This window comes from Pempheris klunzingeri, chromosome 17 (assembly GCF_042242105.1).
Source record: "Pempheris klunzingeri isolate RE-2024b chromosome 17, fPemKlu1.hap1, whole genome shotgun sequence".
NCBI lineage: Eukaryota > Metazoa > Chordata > Actinopteri > Acropomatiformes > Pempheridae > Pempheris > Pempheris klunzingeri.
Window position 1 is genome coordinate 1,656,789 of NC_092028.1, and position 21,156 is coordinate 1,677,944.

Sequence of the window (21,156 nt, forward strand, 5' to 3'; positions counted from 1 at the left end):
TCCAGCTCCTCCTGGGGATCCCTGACCACCTCATACAGAGCTCCGCCTCCTCTGTTTTAGTTTTCAGAATCTATCAAGTGGAATCCTGCGATGTTACCGGACCTCAGACGCTTTGTGGACACGGACACAGATGCTAAAAACAAAGAGCAGTGGCTCCATTTGTAGCTGAAACACAATATGTTAGTGTCACATTCCTTATTCCTGCTGTGACACAGGAGGGAGTCACCACCATCGGTGATGTAGGACACTTTTTAATTTGCCACAACGTCTCATTGTGATAAAAGTCGGTCCGGTCGGGTTCAGCTTGGACACCGGGAACGGACTCAACCCTCCTGAAGCGGACAATCACCAGTTTGTGTTTTTAGGGGGATTCACTGACGGAGCAACAACAAACGGAAAGAGTGAACGTGTTATTCAGGTTTCTGCCTCCAGTCGTTATGCTGAGCTAGTTTAACTGTATCTAACAGCCTGATGCTTGCATAGAAAGCAAAAAGTGAACTTCTGTAAATGCTGAATTATTATTTTCTTGCCATTCAGGCAGCCGTCAACCTCCACTCATTCACTACAGCAAGAAAATCAACGTGGTAGAAATAACAGGACGCTCATCACAGAGCTCAACTTTCAAATCTGTCAGTTGTGTTGAAATGTAGAAGTGCAGGAGGAAAAATGAAGAGTGTTTCTGTGTTTGTACAAAGAAACAACGTCCCAGCTGTGGATTGAATTCACAGATTTGTAGGGTTTTTTTTCCCAATGGTTTTATTATTAATGAACTGGTTTCGTCTGTAAAAGGACAGAGGTGGGAAGGGGAGAAAAAAGTGTTTCCACTACTGCCGTCAGTCCAAAGGATTCCACCAGTTAATGCCGTCAGTCCAGCTTCATGCTCGTGTGTGAAAACGGTTTGTATTTACACATTAAAATGCAGAAAGGCAGCGTGGAGGAGGTTTCCGTCTGCTTTTCTAGAGGGTGTGGCTAAAAAGAAGGGCGTGTTAGCTCGATGTGAGGAGGTGGGAATGTTATGAATTGTTGGAGAGTTTTGCTTATTGTCGTCACGCCGTAACGCTCCTCTTCCTCGCTGCTGGATCCAGCTGTGACGAGGGGCGGCTTCAGTTTGCAGACGGGTGGAAGGACAGCTGCTGGGTGGGGTGAGTCTGAACCTGAACAGCTGCAAGACAGGAAACACACAAATGCTTTTTTAAAAATCATGTTTTATTTAATGACAACTTTTATTTCAGCTGTCTGAGTGACTGGTAGGTAGTAAAAGTGTTGGAACTGGTCCAGTAGATCACCTCAGCCAGCAGCCACCAAACGGGCTGCAATGGCTGCAACGTGATCCTTTGGGACAACTGCACCTGATCACAGTAGGTCCACTAAAAGAGCTTGTTTGATCCACTGACAGGCTCAGAGTGTTATTCATCAGTCGGTGTGTTTGTTACTGTGTAACTTTGATGTTTTAAAGGTTTAGGTCAGATCCAACACAATATGTGTGTAACACACAATAACAAAGCGAAATAACGGGTAAGCCCGTCTGTGTCCAGGGCTGTGTCTTACCTTGAGGGTGTCCGATGTAGAAGTGTTGTGGTGCTCCCTGCTGGGGGCTGGAGCCGCTGCCCTGCTGGGGGGAGACGTAGTGCAGCATGACAGGTGGCAGTCCGTGCCCCGCAGAGTGGTGAGGTCCTGACATGCCTCCTGTGACGTGAGCCTGCAGAGGACAAACAAGACGCCATGAGACAAACTGAGGGTCTAAGGATGATCTGGTATTTTTGAACAGGGGCCACATTTTTTTGTATCTAATTGGACTACGAGGTGGAAAAAGTGTTGGAATTGGTCCAGTAGATCACCTCAGCTGACAGTGGCAGTGGCTGCAACATGATCCTTTGGGACAACTGCACCTAACCAAAGAAGAAAGCAGCAGAGCAGCAGCTCCTGTGTCCTGTTCTCTAAAATCCTTGTTTTAGTGAATGTAGTCTGGTGTGTGTGCTGTTTGTGGTTAAACCAAAAGGATCTTCCAGGTCTCTCTCTGTAGGGATCCTTTCCATGATGCTGTCACACACTTAGAATAACACTCTGAGCCTGTCAGTGGATCAAACAAGCTCTTTTAGTGGACCTACTGTGATCAGGTGCAGTTGTCCTAAAGGATCACGTTGCAGCCCGTTTGGTGGCTGCTGGCTGATTGTCAATTAGACACCAAAACACATAGAAATAGGGTAACTTAGCCAAAGTTACCTGTGTGAGCTGGCTGATGGTGGGGAAGCCGTGCGGCAGCGCCTGGTGGGTGGGGAGGCTGTATCCCTGCATGGTGTAGGAGGCCTGTGGGGAGGTGTGGCCCGGCTGCAGGTTAGGAGGGGTGGGAGCTGACAAGCCTCCAGAGTGGAACATGGACTGAGGTTGAGGACCACCCTGACTTGACTTTAAGATAAATGAAACACACTGAAAATACTGAGGATTGATCAAATAATTGATCAGAGATGGCTGAGGCAAACATTCAGGACGTCACATAGATGCCTGGTTTCCTTTAAGCTGTACTAAATTATAGCACTAACTTAACTTTTCTTTTCTTTTGTCCCTCCCCTCGCAGCTCAGACATTTTAAGGTAAAACACAGTTAAATTCTGATACTGGAGACTTTGTGCATCAACAAACTATAGGAACAAAATGATTTCTCATCACCCGGCAGCCGTTAGAAGGGCTGCAGCCAGTGTCATTATTCAAAATTCAAAGCTTGTACTGAGGAATTCAGTGAAGCTTTAATTGTCTGCTGTCATACTTTGTGACATCGACATAGAGAAAACAGTGTTTTAAAATCGATGCTCAAGGTATGCTACCTTGCTAGCTAGCTAACTTCACCCAGCATGCCGTCTGATGGTGTAATACTGTACACGTACAGTGGCTCCCCTGTCACAAATGTGCAGACATTCGGTAAACATGGTGGATTTTAACAGGATGAACAGATATTCTAAAAAAGAAAAGAAAGAAAGCTGTGCGGTAGTCTGCACTCGAGTGTTCGTATTCGGTACAGCCCCTGCTGTTGGTTACCATTAACGTCGGTGCACATGAGCAGCCTTACCTGAGTGTGTCCTGGACTGGGTGCTGTGTGCTGGGGAGGGGGCTGATTCCCAGTGGGGGTGCTGGAGGGCTGCGGGTGGTGCATGGAGCCCGAGTGGTGAGAGAACGACTGGGCTGAGAGACAAACACCAAATAAAGAAAAGAGAATTCAGCGACTTGTGAGCCATCGAGGGTAAAATACTCCAAACAAAAACACAGGTGGTAAAAAGAATGTGACACCATTACACAGTTGTGCTTACCATACATGGCCTGTTGTGGCCCCGCCTGGCCCTCAGCCTGGCTGGGGTACTGGGGGCCAGGAGGACCCATCGGCTGAGGAGGGGCCCCAGGCGTCAGCATCCGGGCACCCCCCTGCAGCATCGAGTAAACTGCCTGGAAACAACCAAAGAGACAGACGACAGATCTAAAACAACAACATCAAACCAAAGCCAGGTCACAGATTTTAAACAGTCCTGCACGCGTCTGATGTTCAAGACGCGCTCCCTTCGCCGCCTCGGTACCTGTTGGTGGTAGTGTGGGGGCATGGCCTGGATCACCTGGCCGTACTGCAGGTACGACTGGGGGTACGGGGAGGCCACCAGCGGGGGTCCTGCTGCTGAGGCTGTAGCTGAGATCATGGGGGAGGCGGGGGAGGTGTGGTGCTCCGGACGTTGTCCCACCACCGGGCCTGAAAAGGAAGAACACGTGGTCACCGTTTCCGATATATAGAGTTCTATTTCTATATATATATGTGGGGCTTTTGTGGATGTAAACTGGAGGAACAATCTTATTAGCTGTCATGGATTCAAAATTCACACAGCGGGCCTACGTGTGTTTAGATTGTGTTTACAACCATTGAAAGTGAGCCGAATCAGCTGGTAGCAGCTCCTGTCTGCAGTGTAGCCTTGGATGTACAGACAACTACCCCAGGGTTAGTTCCATTTAGAAGAATCTCAGGCAAGTTCTGCAGTCATAAGGAGCATCTTTTTGTCATTTCTTAGCAGATTTGTGTTTGACGTTTATTTGTAATGGACATCCACGGAGATGATGATGATATCCTCTGAAAATGTACATCTCTCTGAATAAAAAACGTGTTTCATGTCTGTGTTCAGATTTGAGGACAATGAGTGCAGGTTTTGACACAAATTGCAGCAATTGATTTAAATCGCTTAAGTCACTGATTAAACTGCAATAACTGCGTTGTCATATTGTGTACTGAGATCCAACAACAACGCTGGTGTTAGTAAACCTTCAGGGATAGACCTGTAAGGTCCTCATCACTGTTGTACTCTCACTTTTACCCCGTGGAACAACTGACTTAGTGTAACTGCTGTGTTTTAAAGGTTTAGTGTGGGCATGAACTAACCTTTGAAAAACACCAAAGTCACACAACTAACTGACCAATCGAGGCAGCAGTAAACTGGCAACTGAAGTCTGGTTCTTTGAAGTTCCAACATTTTTAGTAACAAGTCATTTAGATACCAAAATCTGTGAAAGTACTGACATTAGCCTTCAACACTCAAAGTGACAGACATAACGTCTTAGTGTGAAGTGTTTACCTTTGGCTCTGGCGTATTTGCCCTGGTTGACAGCTGACATGGCGTACTGATACATCTGAGGAGCCTGAGGAGGAAACAAGGAGACATGAAAGAGAGTAAAGAGTTAAGTTTTCTCTGCCGCCATCTGACAACATGACGCTCACCAAAGAGACGGACTCAAACCTGGATTGAGGGTCCTTGGATCTGGATGGGGGAGACGTAGGACAGGTAGTGTCCAGGCGGGTTGCCGTAGATGGCTCCCCCTCCTGGCTGTCCCGGAGGAGGCAGAACCACAGAGGGGCTGGGGGGGGTCGGTCGGGGAGGCGTGGGGGTTGTCGCAGGCTTCTGTCAACACAGAGAAATGAATACCGTCAGGACAATCTGAAGTAGCTTTAAAGGGATAGTCCAGAATATCTGAAGTGTGGTTGTATCGGGTCCTTTTCTATAGTCAGAGTGAAGGTCCACCTAAAAGAATCCATATCAGTTTAAGTGCTATGTTTAGAGTACATTCAACACTTTGCCTTGCTGTCAGACAGCCCTTTCTGATGGGGAACTGAAGCGGTCCTCTCTCTCCCTTTGCTTTCTTCAAAGCCACCAGACTCCATTGACAAAAACAGTAATTTTACCTCACTGAACATGGGACATCGCTGTGCTACTGCTGCCTCAATCAACAGACTAACCCGTTAGCTTGGTCTGCACTAACCATTTAAAAACACCAAAGTCACACAGTAACACAAACTAACAGATCGAGGCAGCGGTACATCAGCAATTACTGTTTTCTGCAAGGTAAAATAGCTGTTTTTGTCAAAGGAGTCTGGTGGCTTTAAAGAGAGCAATGAGAGAGGGAGAACAGCTTTAGTTCCCCCTCTGAAAGGGCTGTCTATGGAGAAGAACCTCATATAAACACATCTCAGATAATCTGGACTGTTGGTTGGTTTTACAAACCATGGAGGGGTTGAAAGGTTTCTCATAAATTTATATACATTTAATAAATACATGTAAAATCACACTGTTTAATATCCATGTTAAGTTTTTGTGTGTTCGTGTGTGTGTGTGTGAGAGACCAACTGACCAGGACTGCGTTTCCTTTTATAGGAAGAAATTCTTTTGCATTTGGATTCAAAGTTGAGTTTTTCACTTGCCTGCAACAAAGAAAACAACAGAAAAGATCAAAATATATTAAGAAAAAGACCAGGCAGCCATAACAGAACAGAAGCAGCTGTCAGGAGTGTTTCAGGTGAAGATGGGACACACAACATATTCAAATAGGAAGTCCAGTCTGAGCAACAGTCTGAAGGTTTGTCAGGATCAAAAACACTTCACTCTCAGCTCTCTTCATAACATGAGAGGCACACCTCCGAGCTCATCACGTCCTTTAATCGATGCCGGCATGTTACTCTGACAGATCGCAAAACAGTGACGTCAAACTCACTGGCTTCATTTCATGAAGAGAGAAGTCAACAGTGCTGGTTGTGATGTCTGTGGAATCATCATTTCAAGTAAAGAGGCAAAGACGAGCAACACGTTGAAACATCGGTCTACACAACATGGGCTTAACCTCCGAACCCGTCACGTATTGGACTCTGTACCCACTAGTCCATAACCGCGGGGAAATATCCTGTTATAATGACGTTAGCGATTGTGTTACCAGGTGTGTGTTTTTCTAAAAAAAGAACTGTTTGTTTTATCTGTCAGTTTCACATTTGTTTTCCAGTTTATGTCTTTTTAACTGAAATTTATTCTCACATGTTCAAATGATATTCGGCCGACGTGGTGAAAAAACTGATCAGGAATCAATAAGAAAGCTGATCAGGTATCGGACTGATAAGCAGAATCGATAATGGCATTGGCACCAATAAAATCTCATCGGCCCCCTCCCCCCCTCCTCTGACTGCTCTGAGCAGCTATGAACACCGACAACAGACAAAGACTGAAGCTTAAAAAACATCAGACTTGTCCTTTAATTTCTCCCTGCACGCCTGTCGACACCGCCGGCGTGGACGTTGTCATGGCGCCTACAGTCGTCACTTACGCGGCAGACGCAGCCTCGCCGCCCTCTGGACAGGCCTCCTCGCTGCCGGGGGCCGACTGAGTCGCCCCGGGCCCCTCTGGCCCCGAAGACTGGGGGCGAACGGGAGCTGCGGGGGTCGGAGCGGCGGGGGTCGTGTTGGGGGAAGCGGTCTCTGAGGCGCGCTGCAGGTCTTGGGCGGAGGTGGTGAGCGGTTTGGGTGAGGAGGAGGAGGAGGAGGAGGAGGGGGAGGAGTCAGCAGGTGACGTGGAGGTGTGCTGAGGAGGATCTGCAGAGGCCGGACTCGCCGAGGGAGAGGAGCTGGGCTGCAGCTGAGACACAGACAGGAAGACACTCAAACATCACCAACACATCCAACATCTTCATCTCAGACACAATATTTCCCTCAGCTGTGATTTTTAAACCTGGGACCTGTTTCTACATATTTCTCTGCAAAGCCACCAGACTCTGTAGGCAAAAACAGCTATTTTACCTCACTAAACACCAACCGATCAAGGCAGCTGTAGACCAGCCCCTCTCTTGCTCTGCCAGGTAAAATGACTGTTTTTGTGAATGGAGTCTGGTGCGTTGAAGTGGTTAAACCACTAGGATCTTACAGGTCTGTCTCTGTAATAAGCTCTTACCAGATTGTTTTGACTCACAGCTGCAGTTTAGTTCATTGTTGAACCACTTCTTTGTGCCTGTTACTGTAAATAATTGTTTAGAAAGCTGATTTAAACACCCAAACCCTCCACATCTCTTACTTTTTCTACTGTCACAATATGTAAAACAGTCCCTTGTGTGGTACACACATTACTCCGTGACGTCACCTGTTGGCCGTCCCCATCTTGTTTTTTTGGAGTGACCATATTTGGACGAGAGGGTGGAGCTAGCTGGGTTATCAAGGTGCATGTGTAATTCATGGTGACTGTGATGGTAATTGGGCACATTAAGCTTCTCCTGCTTTATCGTCTATCTTCCTCTAAATGGACCATCATTGACTAAAAGAAGACTGTAAACTAGAGACTGAGAGCAGAAACTGTTCACTGAGCTGATGAATCAGGAGAGAAGTCTCCTCATTTCCTCATTGACTTCCATCCAATCAGACTCCTGTTTGGAGCCAGTGGAGTCGCCCCCTGCTGGACACTGGAGAGGAAGCAGCTTTGAGGCTCTTCAGCATCGGCTTCACTGTTCAGACCCAGAGGACACCGACACTTCTTGTCGTTTGTTTGCAAGTAGCACTAACTGCATGTTAATGAATGTAAATGTCAATGAGTCCATGATGTCTTGATCCTGGACCCTCTGCGTGACCCCTGACCCCCAGCATCACATTCTTCTTACCCTGAACTCTTTGCCGAACTTGCGTAGCTCCTCCAGCTGTGATCTCTGCTGGACCGTGGGAGCTGAGAGAGTGATGAGAGATCAGTGCAGACACACCACAGTGGGAAGGTTTTAAACTGTGACAGAAGTACAGCTGTGGATGGATCACAGCTGCCTGAACCACCACCACAGAGGTACAGGTACATTTAATAAGACATGGTAACCATTTCTGACAATAACTGACTGAATTATTGACAACCTGGGCTGTCTGCTTGTATTCATGTCTACATTTGTTCTGTACGTCAGGGGGACATAAGATTGGACAACATGGAAACGTCTGTATTTTGGTATTTGACACTGAATTTAACACGCTTGTCTGTCCAGCCTCAAGATTAGATTTACCAATTCAGTATCCAACCAAATGTGAAATAGATCCTTTCTATTTAACCACAAACAGCCGTTCTATCGCTCTCTGCACACACACCAGACTCCATTCACTAAAACAGGGATTTTAGAGAACAGGAGCTGCTGGCCTGCTTGTTAGATTGTAATATTGTGACTTTGCTGTTTTAAGGGGTCAGTTCACATCCAAACTAATGTGTTAAAACACCAAAGTCACACAAAGTCCTGTGTTCTGCGAGGTAAAATGAGGTGCAGATGCCCAGAAGCATTACACTGCAGCCCGTTTGAAGCTTTGTGCACAAACTGGACGCAGGTTTAAAAACACCCATGTTACCCTTAAATATTAATGTATGCGTTAAGACACCCATTACTCATTTAATCTCTCTGGAACTGTGTCTGAACGATGTGTCTAAATGTGAAGCTTTCCTCCAGTGGACGAGTGTGAGCGAAGTGAGCGAAGGACAGAAGTGTTTTACCTTTGCTGGTCTTTCCTTCCTGTGGACTGGACAGACTCTCAGTCGGCTCTTTAGCTGCTGAGCCGAGGATTTCATTCACTGTGGAGGACAGAGAGGGGGGCGGCTGAAACCTTCTCACCAGGAGAGGAACGACATATTTAACAAATCGGGATTGTGGACTCTGAAGGTCTAAGTGCCCGTTAACTTCTATGTTTCACTTTGGCTGAATAATTGACTGTTGAATGTCTGAACTGTTTTAAGAAACGTCACTTTTATCTTTTCATCTCGTCCTTTTACGTGAAGTACATTGTTGTTTCTAGACTCGGCACATTCACTTTCATAACCACTTATTGATCTATTAAGATAGAAAAAACCTTTCCTCTCCTAAACAGTGACCACTTTCTTTGTTTTAATTCTTAGGAAATCATTTAAAATTAATAATAATAATAATAATAATCACCACAAGTCGCACTAAAGCAGTTACCTTCCTATTCTTTTATTTCTTCGTCTCAGTATTCTGTAGTCATCATTTCTTATTCTGCCATTGAGACAATTGTCTTGTCTTGTCTGTTTTACAGTGTTCATTCTCTCATTATTTTGCCTGAAGCCACTTCACGTTTTACAGGACATATCTTACATGAATTGTTATTTATGTGGTTCAAAAAGGAGCTGAAAGAGTCCCAAACACGTTTAGACAATGAGGAATTCTGTCTTTCCTTCCTTCGGATCAGGAAAATTAGACCTTTTCAAAATAAACCTATTGGCTCGAGACATGTTAACCTTATGGAAATACTATTTTAAGTACAAACAGTTAATGGAGAACTCTGGTACTTTTAAATCTGGATCCTAAGTGAGCAAACAGAAGATATTTGGTGTGACCAGCCGCTGCCTTAAAATCAGCATCAGTTCTTCAGGGACACTTGCACACAGCTTTTGAAGGAACTCGTCAGGAAGGTTGTTCCAAACATCTTGGAGACCTAACCACAGGTCTTCTGTCTCTTCATGTGGTCCCTGACAGACTGATGATGGTGGATCAGGGCTCTGTGGGGGGGGGGCACCATCACTTCCAGGACTCCTTGTTCTTCTTCACGCTGAAGATGGTTCCTGGTGACACTGGCTGTGTGTTTGGGGTCGTTGTCCTGCTACAGAAGACATTTGGGGCCAATCAGACGCCTCCCTGATGGTGCTGATGATGGATCAGTATCTGCCTGGATGTCTCAGCACTGAGGACACCATTAACTCTGACCAAATCCAGCTCCATCTGCAGACATGCAGCCCCAGTCTTGTCAGGAAGCTCCACCAGCTCCACCGCTGCCTGCAGACCCTCGGTATCGTTCTGCTCTCCGACCTTCAGAGAACAAACGTCCTCATCGGTCCAGAGCTCCTGCTGCCGTGCTTCTGCTCCACAGCTCCTGGTTTCATGCACACTTCAGTCTCTTGTCCGTGTTTCCACGTCAGAGGTTTGGCTCTTTGGCTGCAGTTCTTCCATGAAGACACTTCAGCGGACGGTGAACCCGGTCCCTCTGGTCTCTGCCGGTTCTGAGCCGACGGCTGCCGGACATCTTCGGCTCCCAAAGGGAAGTAAACAGAACGTGTCTTTGATCTGCCGCACTGAGGTTCCTCCGGCCGACCGCTGCGTTTCTTTGTGCTTCTTCGGGAGAGCTCGAACAGCACATGCTGAAGTCTTCACCTGGCAGAGACCTCGCTGATGCAGGAGAACCACCTGGTGTCTTGTTGCTGCGCTCAGTGTGAACATGATGACCTGTGTGACATCAGACTGTCACCTTGGTAGCAGAGTTTGTCCCCCCCCCCCCCCCCCCCCCAGGTTTAATCCTCCTGCAGCTCTTTCTGTTTCAGTTAATGACTGTGATTCAACCTTCACATGAAACTGAAGACCACCAGCACCTGTTTGGTGTAACTGGACTATGATCCTACTAAATCCTGACTTTGTCCAAGTGAACCTGGAAGAACTGATGCTGTTTAGAAGGTAAAGGGACGTCACACCAAATATTGATTAATATAGAAAACTAGATTTTGCTTCTGTTCACTCACTTTTGTAATTTTGTAAATTGATAAAAACGATTAGATTTCATATTTTTAAAAGTATTCTTTCTTTTTTCACAGCTGCCTAAGACCTTTGAACAGAACTGTGTATGAAGCTTTCCTCTAAATATCTGTATGATCCCAGATCTGAAACCTTGATTAATAAATACGTAGAAAATAAATGTCTCACCATCGACAGGGAAGAGCGGGGTGGGGCCAGAGGGATTGGTGGTGGTTGCCGTGGTGACAGTGGAGGAGGAAGGGGAGGAGGAAGCAGGGCCAACCAGGGGGGGGTCCTGAGGTGGGGCGTCTGGTTTTGGAGCACGAGAGACTGGAGGGAGGAGGATGGAGGGATAAACAGAGAGAGAAAGAGAAGTGACCCGACTCTATGATTTCATCTTCATCACTGAAGTGAAGGGTGAGTTGGTTTACGGCTGTGGAACCTGCTTCTCCATCAATGATGGGGATCAATACTCTACTGATAGAATCTATAATAGTTCAACAGGCACAGGGGACACTTTACTGCTCCACTACTTTTAAGTTTTTCAGTCAAATAAATGTTAATTCTCTATCTAGCCCACTGCTGTATATCTGTAGTATTCTGTGGTATTACCAACTGGAAAGTTGTAACCTAGCAGTGGCTGGTTGGTCTCTGCTGACAGCCAAACAAACACAGACAAGATTGATGACTACAGACGATTAAACTTCAAAAACAAGTGCAGGTGAAGGAAAACAGTCAAACCCATCAGGTAGAGTGAGGACTATCAATTTAAGGACGTGTTTCCTGATTAAACTCAGACTTTCACTGGAGGAACATTTTTAAAGCACGACTTCTAGTTGTAAAAGTGGGGTTTTTTTCAGTGTGGTATTAGTACTTTCACTTACTATGAACTATGATTGCACACCAACTGTCTGCTTTTTACAGCTGTCTGTGTGTGTGTGTGTGTGTGTGTGTGTGTGTGTGTGTGTGTGCTGGACCTACCTGCAGGTGAGGACTGGGAGTTTGGGGTTCTCAGGCTTCTGTTGCTCTGAATTCTCTGGGATTTGGGGGAAGTTCTGGATGAAACTGAGAGAGCGACAAGCAGTTGAAGTCAATGCACACACACACACACACACACACACACACACACACACACACACACACACACACACACACACACACACACACACACACACACACACACACACACACACACACACACACACACACACACACACACACACACACACACACACACACACACACACACACACACACACACACACACACACAGAGCAAAGCAATTCACTAGTTTTCCACTGGATGGATTCAGTGAATGAGCTCTCATTCAGGAAATCTAGTGTGTTTGTGTGCTTGTTTCATAAGTGCAGGTGAAAACGAAGCCTCTTGGCTGGAGTGAGAGCAGTGATGGAGCTCAGTGACGATACAGTATTTGACAAGAAGCTGCTGCTGTTGGCTTCTAGCCTTGCCAGATCCTGCAGCTCATGTTTACAATCTTCCCCAAGCTATTTCCTCTCCTAGTAGTGGTCGTCTTAGTCCACTTTGTTTTTCCCCAGCACGCCTTACATTTCCACCTGGTATTTTCAGTGCAACGTTGGATCTCTGACCTCCACCACAAAACCTGCATGACACTAATCAGAGGAGGAATAACAGCTGATTGTATTGAAATAACTGCAGAGAGGACTGGGGAGGCAGATGTGGGGTCCTAGCAGATGCTTAGAGAAAGTGCCCCACCCCCCCCCCACCTGCTTCATGCCAGGAGGGGACACAAGAGGAGCGCACTCTTCTAGAAGATCTAGTTCTAGTTTCCATTAAGAAACATAAAACAACGTCTGTAAAGATGCTTTTGACCACCTGATGATCGGGATGACGGGAACACGCCCCAACTCTACCAAAACTCTCATGATTTTATTCTGACATTGGAAATCAGTGAAATCACTTGGTCGTTTGGTGTGCCGGCACTGTTGGTGCACTGTTCTAGATGTTTCCCTGCTCCAACACGCCGGATTCAAATGACCATCTCACCATCACACTTAAAGAACAGCAGAAATCAGAGCAACAGTTCCTTACCTCCATTAACAGACGAGCGCGTCACGTCAGCCAGCGCCTGAGGGTGGGAGAGGGAGTGCGGGAGAACGTGATTGGTGCAGGGAGGGCTGCCGACAGCCGGCGGGCTGCTGTGTGATTGGTGAGGAGAGTAGGCCGTTCTGACGGACAGCGGGCTGCTCCTATCGGAGGGCGGCTTCGGGGAAGACGAGCCGGGCGGCGGGTGTCTGCCGGAGGGCGGCGCAGCGGTCCGACCGGAGCCTCCGGGCCTCATGCTGCTGCCAGACAGGCCGATCTCTCGAGCCCGCTGGGGGAGAGGAATGTATTTACCTTCCCTGCAAAACCAGAAGGAGGAAATGAGAGGAATTCCTGGAAGCTGATTGGATAATCCTGTTTTTAATCAGAGAGGGAGGTGCACAGGCAGCAGAGCAGACGGATGTTTTCAAGTAAATGTCATCTGGCAATTTCTCACTTCTTGTGGAATAATGGGCAGTTCAGATATTTCTAAACCTGGGCCCTATGTCTACATATTCTAGGGTCTAAATGGCCGCTACAAAAAGTTCAGTGATAGGTAGAATTGCTATCAATTTGAAGGCAGCGATTTACCTCCTGTGGGTTGCTCTTACCTGCTGCTGGAGGAGAACCCCGGGCTGGCCCTGTCCTCCCTCTCTCGGACCACGGAGCTGTATTTGTCCTCCTCGCTCTTGCCCTCGTCGTTCTCTAAAGAAACCCGCCGGCGGTACTGCAGGCTGCTCTCGATCTCGCTGGCTAACCGGGCTGCTCGCGCTTCCCGCTGACGGTAGACCTCGGAGTTCCCCTTCTCTAAAGGCATGCTGGGAGACCAGACAGGAGAAACAAACGTGATTATCATGAGGGTCATGTTGTCTGATGGGAAAGGCGGTGGAGCAGTGATTGGCCATGAACAGAGTTAGACTGAAGCACTGTTGGTCTTTCGTCTTGTACAGTGTAGCTGATGCTGAAAATGAAAAGACTCCAATATAGAGGCCTGCACTCAGACTACAAAACACTACAACTTACTACACTTTCATATCAGGGTTGAAAAGGTGACAATAACAACTCTCTAACATTTATAGCTTGGCCATCATTCCCATCAGTTATGATAATATTCTACTCAATGAGATAAACTTTAAAATCCCCGCCTGCCTGTTGTAAATGTCCTCATTTTGCTCTCTTTTATACCTCAGCATAAGTCTCAGTCATAAAGGTGGTGAGTAATATATTATCCTGGCTGACAGGAATGAGGCAAACGCCAACATTATAACAACATATCATAAAGCCAGGATGTCAAGTTGTTCTTGTAATGTTGGTGACTGAGTTTGGATAAGATCACAGCCTGAATGCATTTAAGGGAAACTGTGGTGTTTCTCCCCCTGGTCCCTCTGTGTCCACATCCTGGTGTCTGAGTGACTGGTAGGTAGTAAAAGTGTTGGAACTGGTCCAGTAGATCACCTCAGCCAGCAGCCACCAAACGATCCTTTGGGACAACTGCACCTGATCACAGTAGGTCCACTAAAAGAGCTTGTTTGATCCACTGACAGGCTCAGAGTGTTATTCTAAGTGTGTGACAGCATCATGGAAAGGATCCCTACAGAGAGACGTTTGGTGTCTGCTGGCTGAGGTGATCTACTGGACCAGTTCCAACACTTTTACTACCTACCAGTCACTCAGACACCAGGATGAGGACACAGAGGACCCAGGGGTAAGTGTAAATGTAAAAGTTTGACTCACGTGTACATGGAGAGGCTGGAGTCATAGGTGGACTTGACGCCGTACGCCTCCTCGTTAAACTTGAACATCTCGTTGGCGTCCCAGCCGTTTGACTGAAAATAAACACAGAGACGTAGACAGACGTTAAAGTGGAAGCTGGACTCTCTCTGCTCCCTGCTGCTGACATCATCTTTACACTGGACTCAGTGGGGGCTGCAGCCATATATCTGCTCTGTGCTCCACCTTGGTCAGCTTTAAATCCGACTGCTTGTTTAAAGCCCTGGGTGACGGAGTCCTGCCTGTTTCTGTGATCAGCTGAGTTCCCTCTGAGTCTTTACACTAAAACTCTTCTTTCATCTTCCAGCTTTTTCTAAACTGATTATGTTTGTTGTCTTTTTTTTTTTTTTTAAATTCATCTGGTTTCATATTTTCTGTTTTGGATTTTATTTGCTGCTATTATTGTTTTTTTTAATTGAAAGCTGATAATATTGAACTTTATAACCATAAAATAGTCTGGTTTCATATAATTATAGGATTTTATCATTTATACCTTTTATTTTTCATCCTTTAGTATTTATTCTATTCTATTCTATTTTATATGGTATTTTATCTTTTTTACTGTTATTTCTATTGCTTGTATTATATATTTCTTATAAATACACAATACAATAAAAAAAAAAGCACATCTTTTATTGTTGTCTTACTCAATTAACTTTTATGCTTATTTAGTTGTTTTGGTGTCTCTTTAGTCTCTAAATCAGTTTTTAAACATCCTTCCTTTAATTGATCACTTGTGAATCACTTTTAATTGAATTCTGTGTTTGAAAGATGTTCTATGAATAAAATTTGACTGAAAGGTTCCATATAAATAAACTTTTCACTGTCCTCCTACAGTCTCATTATGCTGTATAACGTTGATACAGACTCATTCCCATGTTCTCATGTCCCTGGTATCTGTGTGTGTGTGTGTGTGTGTGTGTGTGTGTGTGTGTGTGTGTGTGTGTGTGTGTGTGTGTGTGTGTGTGTGTGTGTGTGTGTGTGTGTGTGTGTGTGTGTGTGTGTGTGTTCCCTCACTGCGTCCGACTCCAGCTCGAAGTTTTCTCCGTTTCCATTTCCCTCCCACCTCTGCAGAACCTTCTCCCGGTGCTCTCCGTTCACCCGCGACGAGCTGATGGCCGAGTCAGTGAACGCATCTGAACACACAGACAAACAAATACATGAACGGGTTCAGCTTTAAATGGACAGTTTTTCATTTTCGTTTTTCTAAGAGTGAGATTAGAAGTTTATCAGGGCGGAAGGATAGACTTTTAGAAAAATAAAATAAAACAAAAAGAGAAAAATAATAAACACGTAAATCCACCTAAAACCAAAAACTTTACATCGCTACGTTTCTGTTTGTGTCCAAATTAAAGGATAACACCCCTCTTTTTAACCCTGGGTCCTCTGTGTCCACATCCTGGTGTGTGAGTGACTGGTAGGTAGTAAAAGTGTTGGAACTGGTCCAGTAGATCACCTCAGCCAGCAGACACCAAACGGGCTGCAATGGCTGCAACGTGATCCTTTGGGACAACTGCACCTGATCACAGTAGGTCCACTAAAAGAGCTTGTTTGATCCACTGACAGGCTCAGAGTGTTATTCTAAGTGTGTGACAGCATCATGAAAGGATCCCTCCAGAGAGAGACCTGGAAGATCCTTTTGGTTTAACCACAAACAGCACACACACCAGACTACATTCACTAAAACAGGGATTTTAGAGAACAGGACACAGGAGCTGCTGCTCTGCTGCTGCCTCCATCAGTCAGTGTGTTTTAAAGGGTTAGTTCTTATGTGAACTGATCCTTTAAAACATCAAAGTCACACAAAGTCCTATGTTATGCGAGGAAAACAACTGTTTTTCAGCCGTCGCAGCCTCCAACACGTTTCCTACCCGCCAGTCATTTAGACACCAGGATGTGTAGAGATAGGACTGAGGTTTAAAGAAAAGTTTTACAGGCGCTGGTGTAACTTTGAACTTTCCTTCTGCACCACCAAGATCAAAAACTCCATCCACGAGTCTGGTTACCTCTGACAGCAAAGCTTAAGTCGACATCGCGGCAGGTCATGGTCACCAGGTCGGTGGGGCTGAAGATCATTGTGTCAGTGATGTCTTCAATCTTGGGTGAAGAGGACTGGCTGCCACCTCCTCCTCCTCCTCCTCCTCCTCCTCCTCCTCCTCCTCCTCCTCCTCCTCCTCCACCATCGCTCTGTTTGTGAACAGCATCCACAGCCAGCTCACACTGGTAGACGGAGGAGGACACACAGAGTAATCAGTTACTGCAGCAGCCCGGAGCACGTGGGGCCAAAGAGAGAAGGATGCAGCACAGTGTAAAGAGGTGTTTCACCTGGGAGCTTAACGTCTTGAAGATTCCTTCATACACTGCTCCATTTTTCACTCTCACATCGCAGGTGGAGCCCTGTAACCATCAGGGGGGAGAGATTCAGGCTCCATCCTCGCCACCATGTTCTCATTTTAAACAGCATTACTTCTGATTTAACACAGTGACGCAGACACCCACGTCTGCTTCCTGACTGGGTCTTATCCTGATTCGTCACGCCACATCACGTGACCCTTTTCTGGAAGAAAACAAACGACGCCAGAGCAGATCTGGTCGTCTGTGCTAGCAGCCTTTTACATTCTGCACTTTGTTATGCTGCTTCTGACTACATGCACAGGATACAAGCTTTTATACAGAGGCACCAATCCAGCTGTTTCAGTCCTGATTCAGAGTCCCTTACCTGAGCTTTGGGCATCGGCGGATAGCGAGTACCGATCAATTACCAGGGTTTAATCAATAAGCCTCGCCGAGTGGAGACTTTATTTGTAAGGCTGGACTGAAACATTACTTTCTTGACTTTGTAAAACTAAAAGGCAACAAACAAACACACAGATACACATTTACCGACTTGTTAGTAAAGTGATAAATAGGACGCAATAAACAGTTCAGGTGTTGAAACGTTTTAAACGCAGCAGCAGGTCGTCTGTCTGACGTCTGACCTTCATCCTACAGGTCTGACGGTCCGAATGTTGTGTCATTCAGCCTGGTTCTGTAAGGGCAGCCTGCACTGGTGGCCATAAGGTCGATAGTTGTAGGTATGAGAGGTTCTGTCTAGTGACCCGGTGGTTTAGGCGGCAGCACCACTAATCTACCACCATCCAGCCCTCCCCGTCCTTCTTTCTACTCACCTGGACGTAGGCTAGGTAGCGTTAGCGTTGGAACCAGCTGAACAGGAGCTTCTCCAGGCAGCTTGTTTGAAGTGAATAATGCTAAAAGCTGATCCATCCCCAGTCCAGCTATACCAGTCTGTATCCAGTACCAGTACCAGCATGGGGATATCCCAAAGCTATTATACAAGCGGCCAGTTCACAAAGAAACGCAGGTAGCGAACAAAAGGGCTGGACACCTGAGGGAACAAAGGTAAATCCTGCTCTCCAGTACGACGTCCAGCAGAGGCGCCAGCGTGAGAGCAGACAGCAAGGGAACCGAGCAGAGACCGATGTGAGAGCTGTGCTGACCACATGTGTTGACCCTTCAGGTAGTAAAACTCTGATGTGTTACCATTCAAGTAAGCTTGATGTGAGAGAGGCGGAGGCGACAGGAACCAGGAAGGAATAAAATCTGCTTTCTTTGTTCACTACATTCGCCTCAGTGTGAGTGAGGGAGGTTATGAGTTTTCAGGCGTGTTAGTATGGACGTCGTTGTCCTTGTTCAGCCTCCGTCTGTTTGCATGTGGTGCTTCTGCCAAAACCAAAGCATCAACACATTAAAAACAGAGCAGCAGGACTGGAGGACAGAGCTGTACTCACCACGACGGCCGTGAGGAAGTGAAGCATCCTGGCGTTGTTGTAGACGCCTTCAAACACCTGCAGATACAGATGACATGTCGGCATGTTGGACAGTGAAGTATCAACTGTCACCCGCGGGTCAAAGGTCAGGACAGGTGGCGTGGTCATTATCATTTATCATGTTGGAGAGTTTAATAGGGATATATTGGCCAATTTGTAATGGAGCTGAGACAATTAAGTTTTGTTGAATGATTATTCATCTAATTAATTTTCTTTCAAGGAAAAATTCCCCAAAATCGTCTGAATTCTCCAAAAATGTCTCAAAGTCTTTTTATTCTTTGTCTTTTATGAAAGCAGACGGACAGTATCCGTGTTCTGAACTGTTGTTTGGACAAAAACTATTTTGTGACATTTTTAAAGACCAAATAATAGTAATATATAGTAATAATAATAATAAACTTTATACAGCACAATTCATTCACAAACTGCAGCACAAAGCACAGAACCATAACACTTAAAACGGTAAAACAAGAAAAATAAAATAAACAGCAGAAGGTCGCTGACATTAGAGCAGGAGCTGAAGAGGAGGAATGGGCGCTAACAACCTGAAAAAGATGTTACAAAACATATCTGTTTAGTGAATAATCAAATTCTCATTTTTTAGAATAAGTAAACCCTGATTGTCCAGTACTCGCCCCAAGGATTTATTAAACAAATTCCCTGACTTCCCCGGCCTGGAACAGGCTTTGCTTAATTCCATGACTTTCCAGAAATCCCAGGATCAGTGGGCTCCCTGTGTAGAACACAGTGACTCGTTTAAAAATTAAGATCTATTTTTAAAATAGCTAAAATGGCTCAAACATATCAGCACAAACAACCCAATAATGATATAATGACACCAAACTACTTTTGATACTGTAAATTTGAGACGATGGCAGTTAGAGCTGCAACGATTAGTCGATTTGTAGATCAGCAGAAAACTAATCAACAAGTTTGATAATTGACTAATCATTTAAGTCCTATTCTGAACAAAGGTTCTAATAATGTGGTTGCTCCAGGTCCTTCAGTGTCAACCTTTTATTACTTATTATACCAGAATCTCACTTTTTCTGCTACCTTTTGTATACTGTGTGCACTTTAAGGAGCTGCCCTTTAATCTCATTGTACCCAGTAGAATGACAATAAAGGCTTTCTATTCTTTTCCTTGTTCTTACCTTGTATTAAATAATTCAGTTTGTTCCTCTGGGAGAGCCCAATGACAGCGTTACTGAATATTGTTGGTATTGGACTATCTGAAGGTCACCCATATCTCTGGGATATGGTGGTGGACATTTCTTTTTTTTAATGTTTTAAAGGACCGAGTGATTAATGTGTTAATCCATAAACTAGTGGGCAGATAACTCAGTAACTAGTGACAGTTTCCTGTCCTGCTCTTTACGTCCGCCCATGTGTTTACATTTGGTCTACGGACTGCACCTTTATGGACTCTTCAGCATGATGACAGGGAGGTGTTCTGCTCAGGTCCAGGTAAAGGTGTGCACACCTGGCTGTCATAAAGGACACACAGCATGCACTGAGCTGTTACTACTCACCAGGCTGCTGACAGGGGATGACTGGGTCTGTGATGGAGGTTTCATGGTGGTCCTGGTCCTGCAGAGAGGGAGGGAGGGGGGGGGGATAATAAACGTGAGCTAACAGCTAAAGGTGCCAGCTGCCCCAGCACTGAGAACAATAAACACAAGCCCCTGGCAGCCTCTGCAGCTAGCAGGCGAGCGACTTAAAGGTTGACATGACATGCTTTGACAAACATCGCAATAACTACCATCTTCTAAACCGCATCTCTACAGGATGAAGTCGGAGACGCTTTCTGTTTTGGTTGTACGTTACAGAATTGTACAATCAGCTAGCTAAATCGGCTAACGGAGCTAGCTCGGCGCAGACGTCGAATTTAACCAACCGAGACACAAAGGAACCGCTAATAAATGTGCTGGCGGCTCTTTAGAGGCCGACAGCTGAAGAAGTCTTGGTAAAGAAGTTATACTTTTTAGTCATGTGCATCCCTGGTGTTCCAGTCTCGTCGTCCCAGTGAAAAGTCACACGGTTTGACAGGCCAAACACGATACACCGCTGAAAAACAACAAAACACAGCAGCGGGGGCGCTCGATTTGACTAAACCCGGTAAGTGCTGTCCATGTGATGCGGCACCAACCGGGCAAGCAGACTGGCCCCAGGGATTAAAAAAACATGAGAACATTTGGATTTATTCTATAAATACTTTTATTGAATCTTAAGTCATCATTTTCAGTGGTGTTGGTACTCAGAAAGTGTGAAGATCGTTGCTTATCAACAGTAGCTAGAGAGCGGCCGGGCTCAGCCGAGAAACTGAAACGAACGCACCAATCGCAAACCCCGCCTACTGATTAAATATAGAAGCTGATTGGACAGCTTCCCAGTCAATCATGTGCGTCCTTCTTCCTGATTGGTTTGTTGTGATGTCAGTCATTTATCTGACGAGCTGATTCCTAAACACAAAGGTCACCTGAGGAAACTGATGCTGGAGCATGTTTTTATTCGGCCTTTAGCTACAAATACTAACTTTATTCAGTTTTATCCCCAGAACAAGTAATAAAAGAGTATTATAAGTTATTCACCAAATACATTAATTTGAATACAAATTAAATCAGCATAAAATCTCATTGTTGACCTTGACAAAGTAATTCTATAGTTTTTTTTAAGGAGCTCCCAACCAC

The 21,156-nt window shown here is 45.7% G+C and overlaps 1 protein-coding gene across 3 annotated transcripts; it reads right to left on the reverse strand.

The window, feature by feature from the left end:
* Nucleotides 1-731: 731 nt before the first annotated feature.
* On the reverse strand, nt 732-20,544 carry atxn2l (ataxin 2-like). Of its 3 annotated transcripts, XM_070847964.1 has the most exons (24): nt 20,448-20,544; nt 19,999-20,056; nt 18,428-18,484; nt 16,965-17,036; nt 16,820-16,859; nt 16,646-16,789; nt 15,657-15,775; nt 14,604-14,695; nt 13,481-13,687; nt 12,879-13,189; nt 11,790-11,873; nt 10,998-11,138; nt 8,786-8,863; nt 7,929-7,990; nt 6,612-6,919; nt 5,652-5,721; nt 4,763-4,924; nt 4,601-4,664; nt 3,563-3,729; nt 3,302-3,434; nt 3,064-3,176; nt 2,224-2,406; nt 1,549-1,699; nt 732-1,162 (listed from the first exon to the last, which is right to left on the reverse strand). In XM_070847964.1, exons 1-24 carry the CDS (start codon nt 20,462-20,464, stop codon nt 1,104-1,106), a joined length of 2,892 nt encoding a protein of 963 aa, XP_070704065.1. In that variant the 5' UTR covers nt 20,465-20,544; the 3' UTR covers nt 732-1,103. The 3 variants fall into 3 exon arrangements, with proteins under 3 accessions (XP_070704065.1, XP_070704066.1, XP_070704063.1); XM_070847965.1 differs by having other exon boundaries at nt 2,224-2,307; nt 16,646-16,859; XM_070847962.1 differs by having other exon boundaries at nt 16,646-16,859.
* Nucleotides 20,545-21,156: the final 612 nt, after the last annotated feature.

What these genes read in the sequence shown, in the direction of transcription:
- atxn2l (XM_070847962.1), bottom strand. An exon ending in GGAAGGAAAGACCAGCAAAG is followed by an intron (nt 7,991 to 8,785) that starts GTAAAACACTTC and finishes TCACTCTCTCAG; the next exon opens with CTCCCACGGTCCAGCAGAGA. An exon ending in TAAAAGGAAACGCAGTCCTG is followed by an intron (nt 4,925 to 5,651) that starts GTCAGTTGGTCT and finishes CTGTGTTGACAG; the next exon opens with AAGCCTGCGACAACCCCCAC.